Raw genomic sequence first — 12,150 nt, forward strand, 5'->3', positions numbered from 1 at the left:
TGAATATTTTAAGAATAAAATCATATAATATTTTTCAACCCATGTGTGATGAAAAAGACTTTCAATAATAAAGATATAACTTAGTCATTTATCTTCATTATCTGCTCAGGGCAGCAAACTTGCAATAAAACAATGGCATGTGACAGCGGGCAGATTACCTCTGGTAATGTCTGCCATGTTACTACCTTGCCATGTACAGCTGGCAAAAATCAGAAAATCAATGAAAAAATCTTATTGATCGACTACAAAATGTCACTCTGTAAGTGCTTGATTATTGCTATTGATTTAGATGTCTAATTATTACATGAAATGTTTGAGGTTTGCTAAAATTAATGAAAGCTACTGGTTCTGTTGCACTTGTGGCCATTGACAGTGCACCATTTGTGCACAGCTGCTTATTAAGGGGTGGCAGTGTCATATTTAGGATGGATTTGAATAATAATGCATTCAGGAGAAAAAACTGACCATGTAAAAACTAAATGTATTCAGAATAATGTTATGTGACACAATTTTCAAGAAATATGGTTAGTCTTAACATTAAAGTATTAAATGTTTGCAAAATTAACATTCAGCATAATAATAACAAAAAGTATGCTTTGTTATTTATCAATTGGAAAGCTCCACTGATACTCAAGAAAACCAGGCCAGGAAATCATAAAATGTTTTAGGTTTTAGTTTGAGCTTCTGATTTTGTGTTTGCCAATCATAAAGAACTTTAAATTTGTAACGTCATTTTTGACTGGCTGAAAATGAAAAATCAATCTCAAATGTGCAGCCCAAGTTTTATCATCTGCAGGCCAGGTTCTGACAAATATTATCTCACTGCATGTTGACATGGCTTGGATTTAGATGACTCCATTTATTGTTGAATGAAAATTATATACAGTGAAACCCTGCCCAAATGAAATGTTTGTTTCTTTTCCTTTTGTATGGGTTCGTAGGAAATCTGGATTAATTAATCACCTTGAAGAATAATAAAGAAAATCAGTTTCTAGAAGTTGTATCTTCCCAAAATATTCCAGAGTTTCTGCAATCTGACTGGATATAAATGGTCACGTGATACTGATCAAGAATTTTTTATACATCAATAAATTATGCAGACTACTTTTGGTAGTTTTATGTGAAGTTTTATCTACACTGTCTTAAACCATAATAATAAAAAGGCCCACCAACCCACCTTTCTGATTTCTGACCAAAATGTGCAACCCACTGATATAAAATCGCCCACTGAAGTTAAAACACTGTAATCCACAGTAATTCCTGCATTCCAACAATCACCCACTTTGCCAAAGAAAGCATATGGCAGGTTTTACAAGCCAATTTTGAGAAATTATTGCATTTTGCTTTAAATAACATTTCACCCGCCTGTTATTTAAGGTCAGGGTCATATATCAAGCAAGGGATCTCGCTAAAAATGGACACAAGTTTGCTTTTGAAAGATTGAAATATGTAGAAAGCAAGAAAAATAAATGCTATAACAAGTGTCATATGCAACTGCAATGACAGAAAAAAGGAACTGCCTGCTTTCAACAGAATCAGCCAATTTTATATAGAACAAAATAATGACCATAACAACATATTCTGGCATGGGCTGCTCTGAGACAGTAACCTATATTACTGGATAGTGAATCTAGTATAGCCTTCTTACTTGTGAACTGTACACCTAGCTGCATGGTGGAGTATAGTGCTCTCATCCTTGGCTTTGGCACTATAGGCCCATTAGGTCACAGTAAGACAGTTCCCTTGTAAAAAGGCAAATGACTGAATAGTATGTATCCTGTATTAAATTATACAGTATAGTATTAAAAAAATTCTTACTGCTACTTCCCCTCCATCACGAAGGAACTTGCAGGCATCATCAGTGGCCATCAAAGCACATTTGCTGGAATGAAAAAGCAACAGTTTGCAGAAAAGAGAAGCAAATGAGACAAAGAGGCCAAAGCAGGATTGAGGATGCTCATCTAGCGGACAGATACTTAAATGCTAAATGCCAAACCAATTCACAAAGAAATCTGCAGTAGTCAGGAGTTTTCTATCCAAACTTCTTGAAAATCCTGCTTACTGGTTAAGAAACAAAAATACCAAAAATGATACATGATATCCCACCCCCAAACATTAGATTAAGTTATTTGAATGTATTTTTAGCAGTATACTTTGAGTACAAATGAAAAACTATGTATAAGACATGGTTTTAACTCCTAGGTTAATCTTCACCCAAGTGTGATTTGTTTCGGGCCTAAAATTTCTCAAACGTTTGGCTGTTTGGAGTTGTTTTGCATGCACGTATGTACCAAGTTTTAGCCTGAAAAGAAATGCAATGCACAAATCTATTTTTTGCAACAAACATGACCCTGGGGCTATACACCCAAAAAGCAATATAGGTCTTCCTGTGACTAAAGAGAACAAATAAAAAAAAACATTCTTAAATTCTGGAAATGAACTAGAGAGGTAAAATCGATTTGTCTTAATTGTAACCTTTACCTTGGAGCTACTAACCCCTATATTGATAGGGTTCTTCCTTGGGCTAAGTAAAACAAATTTACCAAGTTACAAATGTACTCTCTGGAACTTGAGATATCATCAAAAAATTGAGTGCATAAGCATAATCTAATCTTGGCAACAGTGACTTTGACCTTGGAGCTACTGATCACAAAATCAACTGGATTCTTTTTTGAGCCAAGAGAAAGACTTGTACAAAGTTGCTGTGCAACCTGTTTACTAAAACTTTAGTTTATCCCCCTGAAATTAAATTATAATCATCATTATTTCCTTCTTAAGAAGATTAAATGATATATGGTAATAATTAAGCATAACAAATCATGTGAATGCAATCAGAAAACTGTCATATGGTGGTCACAAAACAGCTGCCACTCCCCAAACGCTTTGATAGACAAATAACAACTATACATCCTAACTTGTGTGGAGAAATCAAGGAATAGGCTGTAGAAATGACAACAAATCATTTTGTGCATATAAAAATGTAAATAAACATGTAGTATGACCATATCCTGAAAAGTCTGGCAAAGCTATAGATCAAAATTAAATATTTGAATTCAAAATGCAACCTTGAATCTGTCATTAAATTTTGCATGACCAGCAGAAATTACATGTTACAGAGTCTGTGTTTGTAGTAAATAGCTGCACACCATGTGACAAAATAATCTGCATACAGGACAAATAACTTGGCGTTTTCTTTGTCAATCAAACATGCTGGTGACCTTTTGTTGCATTTGCATTTCATCTTCTGTATTAAATAACATAACATGTAGGCTTAACGGAAAGTTGCCTGGAAATCCACCCACCCCAAATTTCTGAAACTCGACTTGGGAGTATAACAACATGAAAAACAAATATGATACATGGACATGCAACACAAATATGATGCAGCAAGGTTTTATAAGCATTCCCATATCAGACACATGTCGAGCCATGTTTGAGGAACAGCAGTCCATAGTTGACCTATTTTGGTAAATACCGTAATCTTTAATATTAAGTAAATGGTTTACAGAGGCAGGTCACATTATTAGAGAACATGCCAACATCTGTTTAATTAGACAACCAAACTCTCCCAAGACGATTTTCAAGACCACTAATTTTCAACCTAACAATAACTTTCCAATTTTGTCTTTCTGGAATGTCAGAATGATACAAATAATGCTACAAACCAAAGCAAATTAAACTTCTTTAATGTAACACGTGTATCTGAAATTAACCCATAGCTTGACTTGCATCCGCTTAATATGAAATGAAATAATGCAGCATTAAAAAATCATTTTTAAAGGTACACCATTACACATCAAACATAATCTATGAAAAAACTATCAATTTTGTACTGAGCTGCTGTCCAACTTGGCATTCCAAGTACAATGTCTGATCTTGTATATGTTGGAAAGTCTTGTAAACATTTGGCAAAAATATCTGAGTTAAATTCAATGAAGAGAGGTAACTTTAACATTATGACCCCAGGTACCATTTCATATTGACATAATTAATACATTTTGGACCAAAGATAACAATAGAAGACTTTGTGACACTAAACTCAAATTGCCGTGTTACTGTAGGCATATGTGTTATCAATCAATATCAGAAGATAACAATATAAGACTTGGTGACACTAAACTCAAATTGCCATGTTACTGTAGGCATATGTATTATCGATCCATATCAGAAGATAACAATATAACACTTTGTGACACTAAACTCAAATTGCCATGTTACTGTAGGCATGTGTTATTGATTAATATCAGAAGATAACAATACAAGACTTTGTGACACTAAACTCAAATTGCAGTGTTACTGTAGGCATATGTGTTATCGATCAATATCAGAAGATAACAATATAAGACTTTGTGACACTAAACTCAAATTGCCATGTTACTGTAGGCATATGTGTTATCGATCCATGTCAGAAGATAACAGTATAAGACTTTGTGACGCTAAACTCAAATTGCCGTGTTACTGTAGGCATATGTGTTATCGATCAATATCAGAAGATAACAATATAAGACTTTGTGACACTAAACTCAAATTGCCACGTTACTGTAGGCATATGTGTTATCGATCCATATCAGAAAATTGTTGTTATAATAATTAGCCAGAAGTGAACACCCTAACCATTAAGCCACTAGAGCAGTTGGTAATATGTTTACAAATCAGGGAAATGTTATTCAATTTGATAGTTTTAAAGCTAAATATCATAAAAACAAATTTTCTTGCCATCAACTGTATAATTAAATGTGTCATGTTTTAATGGAAAAGTTAAAGTTAGATATAATTACACTTACTGGACCATTTATCCTTTCCAATTAAAAAGTACATCTTGTAACAATAAAGGGTGTTAAAACTTTTAGAAATTACTTCTGAAATCAAATGTTGAACATTAACCAGTGAAACATGGAATGAAATTTTCAATCTGAATATGGATTTGTGGCTTCAAATAAAAGATGAAGTTTTTACATGAAGGTCAAAATGACAATGATTTCAATTTCATGTTATTCAACAAATTTTATCTATGAATTCGGTTTTGCACAACAACAAAAACCTGCTTGACACCAATAAATGTACTTTTTTGTAAGAATTTCCCTGAAAAACTACATAATTTGTTTTACAAATGTAAAGTTATAAATAGGCTGTGGAATGCCGTGTTCCACTGGATAAAGTAAATATAAATGTTGTGCCAAGTGCAAGAACTGTTACATTGGTAGTTTCACAAACAGAAGGAATACAGGAAAAACCTCTTTATTTTTTTCCTCTTTTTGTACCAAATATCATATGTTTATGTGTGAAATGAAAAAGAATATAATTACATAGATTGGATGGGGTGAAACATTTTCTTCAAGACCACTATAATTTGGAAAAATTACACTGTAATTGAAGCAATTAGAAAGACATTTTTTATTTTGATTTAGGAACAATTGGAACCATTATTCCAGTAACAATGGAAAATTTGTACATCATGATGCAGATTATATTGTCTAATGTACTAGATATATATGTATATATAATGTAATTCCATGGTTGACCATCATCAGCTGTGATTTGAAAACTCTTGCTATCTTGTACCTCTCAGTCCCTTTCTTCTGATCTATGGATGATCGATTAAAGACAAAAAAAACCCCAGCCAAATCAACGTAATGAAATGTGATGCTATACAGACCAAAAAGAATTTCCAGGAATTGAAGAAAAGACCATTTTATCTTTTCAGCTGAGGAGTGATGGATACAAGTTAATATGTTTTTTTTCTTCGCAATAACATTTTCAAATTAGGCACAGTGGCAGCCATAATGGATGTTATATCAGCATAATTTTCAGCGAATAACAAGAAAGCATAAAATGAAGTTCTTTTGTTGAAAATCCATGGTCTAAATGACCATCATTCTACTAGTAGCAATAACAAGATTTCAAAAATGGCCACTATAGCCATATTGGAGTTAAGACTCGTATCATTTCAAGTTGGGGCCCCGAGTGGCCGAGTGGTCTAAAGCGCTCTCTGTCACGGATCACTGCCATCTCGTCTGTCTGCTTGTGTTCGAGTCTCGGGCTCGGCCAATGTGGATATGTGAGAAAGCTTGCCGGTAGCTTCTCGTGGGTCGGTGGTTCTTTCCAGGGTTTTCCCGGGTTCTTAATCCACCATTAATACTGGCTGCCATGTATGGCCTATCTTGTGCTGAACGGCGTTAAACCCTATAACAACAACAACCACCATTTCAAGTTAGAGCCAACCAGACATCATAAGGATTCTTCTGGTAGACACTATATGTTGATCTAACTTTCTACTGATTAGTTGCAATAACAATATTTTCAATGGCTGCCATATTAGACGACAGATTGGTGCCATTTTAATTTAGGACCAACTAGTTTTCGTAAAAAGCCTTCTGGTGAAAAAGCCCCTGCTGATATAACTTTCTGTTGAGGAAGATTTTCAATAATAAGGTGGCTGCCATGGTGACCATATTGGATGTCAGATAGGCACCATTTTCAATTAGGATCAACTAGACATCATATGAAGTCTTTCAGTAAACACCAATACTGATACAACCATCCACTCACCAGAATGATGTAGCAATAGCAGGTTTTTCATGATGGACACTATGCTGGCCATACTGGATATCCAACTGGCACAATTTTCATTTAGGACATACTAGACATCACAAGATGTTCTTCAGTGAAAACCCCATGTCAATATGACTTTCCATTGAGGAGAAGTGGTGAGAAGATTTTCAAGATGGCTGCAATGGTGGCCATATTGTAGCATCATAAGAAGTTTTTTGTGAAAAACTGATGTCAATATGACTTTCCATTCAACAGAATTTATTATAAGATTTCAAATATAGCTGCCACAGAGGCCATGTTGGATATCAAATCCACATTATTTTCATTCAGGGACAACTGTAGATCATAAGAAGTCTTCTTGTGAAAACCCTATATTAATCTGATTTCCCATTCAGGAGAAGTAGCAATAAGATTTTCAACATGGACACTGCTATGGCCATACTAGATGTCAGAGGTGCACAATGTTAATTTAGGATCAACTAGACCATGGGATGAATGTGTGTGTAGTCATGGCAATCCTTCAGATAATTTTGGTGGAGCAGCAATAACAAACTTGTGCCAATGGACAGATACTCAATGAACAACAAACAATTCTATAAGCTCCCTTTGGTCTATGACCAGTAGAGTGAACTAGAAGTGAATATATATATATATATATATATATATATATATATATATATATATATATATATATATATATATATATATATATATATTGCAAAGCATGAATATGATCACCAAGACATGCAAAAAAGTTGTTTTCATAGAAAAAAGACAAAATAAAAAGAAAGGATGAGGGTTTTTTGTTGACTTGACAACCAAATAAAGAGTCCCTTGAAGGAACAGGGTTAGAAGAATTTCAAGGAGTTCAAGGTAAGATCATTTCTCCTTTTTAACTGTCAAATGTCCCACCATCTCTGATATTCTTCAGTGACAACAAGATTTGGAAATCAGCTGCTGTTTTAAATATATCAGATATCAGCTTGTTACAATATTCATTTTGGAAGAAGTGGACATAATTAGAAGTCTTTTAGTGAAAACTCCAGATCATAATAATCGTCCAATGAGATTGTAAAGACAGTCATCATAGCCACCTCACCGGATGTATGATGGTACCATTTTCATTTAGGACTTGGTGAAAACACCCTTTAATAATGATCATCCATTCAGACAGAGCAGTAGCATTGTTGCAGCCAAATTGGTTATATGACTAGCACCAACTAAGTAACTTTGGAAATGTACTGGTAAAAACCCATGCTGATATATCCATCCATTTGGAGAGGAGTAGAGATAACAACATTTTCAAGATACAACTTTCCATTCAGGAGGGGTAGATATAATAAGATTCTGAAGATGTCTGCCGAGGTGGCCATATTGGATGTCAAATAAGCACTATTTTCATTTAAGACCAACTTGGCATCAAAAGAATTCTGGTGAAAATCCCACCTTAATATGACTTTGTGTTCATTGCAAGCAGTCTTGAAGTCTTTCAGTAAAATCCCCATGTCAATTTAACTTTCTATTCAAGCTAAATAGTGACAAGATTTCCAAGATGGCTATTATGGTGGCCATACTGGATCTCATATTGGCACCATTTTTGTTTAGGACCAGTTAGACATCACAAGAAGTCTTTCAGTGAAAACCCCAAGCTGAAATGACAATACGATCATGAGGTGTAGCAAATATAAGATTTTCAAGATGGCTGCCATGGAGGTAATATTCCATGCCAGATTGAGGCCATTTTCAATTAGGAACAACTCGACATCATAAGTCTTTCATTATAACATCATGATAGTGTGACCATTCATTCAGGAAGAGTAGCTATAATAAGATTTTGAAGATGGCCACTTTGGTTGTCATACTAGATGTCTAGCTGCACCATTTTCATTTAGGACCCACTGGACCATGGGATGAATATGTGTGCAGGTTGGTGTCATTTCTCTAAGTAGTTACAATGAGTAGTAATAACAAACTTGTCTTTGACCAGTAGAGCTAAAAATTGGTGTTTGCCTAAAGGGTATGGTATTTTCATGTAAATTATGTTTAGAGTATTGCAGCATTTGGTATCCAGTCATTAGCGTGCAGGACAAAAGCGTGCAAGGCATAAATTATAAAAGTTAATATGTCAAATAAATAAGCAAATATTCGCTATTTAAAAAATGTTTAATATTATTAATATGAGTTTCAGTGTAATATTTCTATCACTGTTCAAAATGCAATCTTATGTGCATAAACAAGACAAACAAACAAGGCAAAACAATTATAAAAATTAATATGATTTTCATTTCATTATGTCTTTCATTTTTCAAACTGCAACGATGAATTCTCACTGGAAACAAACTATTACTTTATTTCTATTCAATATTAAGAGTGTACACACTCTGATGTCTGCTCACTGGAAACAGTGATTCAAACTATTAGTTTATTTCATTCGAAATGAGACATTTATCAATCCAAGTCATAATAAGATTACAGGATTATAGTTTATGCTGCGCGCTTTCGATGGCATGCATCTGACTGGCATATTTTGCTGTGCACTTTTGTTGGCACTCTTTTGACCTGCACGCTAACGATGGGGTGCAGCAACATTTAATATTGTGATGAATATTATATGAAGAGAAAGTTATAATATTTGGACTTTAACCTTGGACAATAGTTACTGGACATGCATATAACACATTCTCACATTCTGTATGGCCGAAGTTCGTGAGAACTAAACTCCCACCACTGATGTCACACACTTGGTTTCCAAGTGGTTCCAAAAAATATGCATGCAGAGTGGGCTGCTATTCTCATGAACTTCTTGAGAAAACATGCATGATTTCAATCACTGGGATTGTCTTTTTAGTTGTTTTAAAGCTTTGACTATTTGCAATGCTGGAAAAGAATGTATAAACCTTGAAAGAAACTCATTAAGGCCCAAGGCTTGATGCATACTTACAGATGAGGAACTCTACCACTAAAAATAATGCAGAACAATTTACATCACTGAAAACTTTGATTTAATTAAATATACTTAAAAAGATTTCATATGCATTCAATTGCAACAAATTTTGCCTAAGAGTGAAAGCTGGGTATAAACACAACTTAAGGCCATGTGGTAGCAAAATTATCAATAATTCATTATGGAAGTATTCCCATTATTTCTCTCTATTCTTTTTGGTCTCATTTCTGTTTTGAAAAATGATTTATCTTTATATCAATTATTTAACTAATAACCATTGGAATACTAAAACAAAAATTAATAAAATTTCTTTAATCCTTTACTTTGTGGAAAAGATGAGTATCTTCTAGATACATGTACTTGCAGGCAGAAGCCAACATCATACTACTGCTTCTGTGCTAAATGTCTGTATCATTTAAAAAACAGACAATAAACCCCAGACCAAGTAATTTTCACAGGTTTGGAATGTGACAGATCCTCATCCCAAGATGCACTCTCTCAGTAAATTTGGTTGTAATATGTGAAAAGGTACTGGAATTTGAACAATGGCATGATTTCTAATAAACCTTCAAAAAAGTCAGTGACCGGGTTTTTGTTTATCACATGCTACCTTCCTGAGATGCACCTAAAATGTAAGTTTGGTGGCAACAGACATACTGTAGCAATAAGTTAATCAAGACACAATTTTTAATATATTGTTAAAAAATTCTGGAAGGTAGGTCACAGCTGCACAGCATGTGTGTTCAACAAATGCTCATCCAAAGAGGCACCCACATTACAAATTTGATACAAGTCTAGTAAAAAGAGAGTTACAGACAAAACCATAAAGATGGACCTATGCACAAATAACCATATGCATAGTTGGAAAGATGGATCGGGCAATGGAAAAAGTGAATCCTATTTATCCTTGTTTTCTGAAGCAAAAGAATAAAAATATTACATTGAAAAACTTTAGAAATAGATGTAAGTTACTTGCCAGGAGGCTTTCAAAGATTTCTGAACAAAAACTGGGTCAGAAGACTAAATTAATAAGGAGCTCAAATCCAGTCAGTGCGATTTACTTTCAGTATGTTAAAATCAGTAAATGCTTCTGTATACATACTGATGAGTAACAACACACAAGAAAATTTGAGAAAATGATGTTCCCTACTTTTCATTGGAAGTAGGAGAATGTAGTTTTATAGATGTCTACATGTATATGACAATGGTGAGATAGTAAATGAGTCAAGGTACATTTGTAAATAAATATTACTGATAACAATCAAAACTGAAAATGCAGGAGATGTGTGGTCCCATCAATATAAGGCTGCATATAAAATGTGTTCAACATTCAGCAACCATAACTCCATTAAATGATGATATCAGCCGATGATAATCACAGTCCACATAAGTTACATAAATACAGAGCTACATAAAAAATGTTCTCAAAATCCAATAGGAATTACTGTGGAAATAAAAGTGAGTGCATAAAACATTCAGGGGAAATAACTCTAACAAATGATGATGATGTAGACTGCATGCTGAAAATTAAACAAATCCAAGGTGTCATCAACGTGAAGCTGCATACCAAGGGAATTACTGCAAAGAAATATAAGTTTGTGCGATGACAATCAGGGAACATAACTCTGCTAAAAGATGCTGCTGCATGCTGAACATGTACCTAAGCAACTCTTACAATCAATTAAACTAAGGTTTCTTTAATATCAACTGACTATTCCATTTTTTATAATTCAATATGTCATTCAAGTGCAGAAATGAATGAAAATGAGTGGATCTGACGAACAGGGCCTTGACTTGACTAAGCAATGCAAAACTGAACTTGGCCAAGGTCTTGTCAATAGCAAGATGCAAACCAAGTTTTTCTGACATATCTATACATTTAACAGAATTACTATGCAGAAATGAAAGTGAAAAGAGGCAACAACTCTGGATTATAAATATGCTAATTAATGACATAGAATGCCAATAAACATGCTAAATAATGACACAGAATGCCAATGAACAGTCTCATTCAAGGCCCTGTCAATATCAAGCCATGTACCAAATCTGTTTGAAATTCAATCATAAAGTAGAAGTTGTGCAGAAATGAAAGTGGATGGATTCGCCAATCAGGGGCATTAACTCTGCTAAACAATGATGATGAATGCTTAGAGTCCAATTTGGTCATGGCCTCATCAATGTGAAGCCGCCTAATAAATCTGGTTGAAATACAATAATTTCTGGGATTTACAGTGTGGAAATGAAAGTGAGTTACTCTGATAATCAAGGACTACAACTCCATTAAATGATAATGAATACTGACAATCAAACTCTGACATGGTGTCACAAACACCAAGTTGCACACTGACATGATACAAAATACAATAACAATTAAGGGAGTTTCTGTGCAGAATTGAAAGGTAGTCTGACAATGAGGAACTGCTAATGATGATACAGAATCAAACATAACTAAAGGGTTTCATAAAGCAGCAAGCCAAAATTTGAAATCTGCTAATCAGTGATTAATCTGTTGTGCAGATATGACGGTGAGGGCATCTCTCAAACAGATGTAATAACTCTGGTACACACACTCATGGAATACTTCACAACTTGAACTCAACCATGATCTGATCAAGCTGAAAACTAGCTTTTAATTGAAATCCAGTTTAATTAAA

The 12,150-nt window shown here is 34.2% G+C and overlaps 1 protein-coding gene across 9 annotated transcripts in view; it reads right to left on the reverse strand.

Annotated features, from left to right (window-relative positions):
• Positions 1-12,150, reverse strand: part of LOC149799563 (6-phosphofructo-2-kinase/fructose-2,6-bisphosphatase-like) — a 171,226-nt gene that overhangs the window by 92,488 nt on the left and 66,588 nt on the right. For 6 of the 9 annotated variants that reach the window (XR_016421187.1, XR_016421188.1, XM_089958894.1 and 3 more), the window contains exons 4-5: positions 9,494-9,511; positions 1,819-1,882 (exon numbers count right to left, since the gene is read on the reverse strand). Coding sequence is in view for 6 of the 9 variants with exons in the window: in XM_089958894.1 (XP_089815020.1) it covers positions 1,819-1,882; positions 9,494-9,511 (82 nt within the window). In the remaining 3 variants the exon portion in view is untranslated. The remainder of the gene's footprint in view (positions 1-1,818; positions 1,883-9,493; positions 9,512-12,150) is intronic. The other 3 variants (XR_016421189.1, XM_089958893.1, XM_089958895.1) reach the window with 1 other exon arrangement.

This window comes from Sinohyriopsis cumingii, chromosome 5, assembly GCF_028554795.1.
Source record: "Sinohyriopsis cumingii isolate HCF-2022 chromosome 5, ASM2855479v2, whole genome shotgun sequence".
Lineage (NCBI taxonomy): Eukaryota > Metazoa > Mollusca > Bivalvia > Unionida > Unionidae > Sinohyriopsis > Sinohyriopsis cumingii.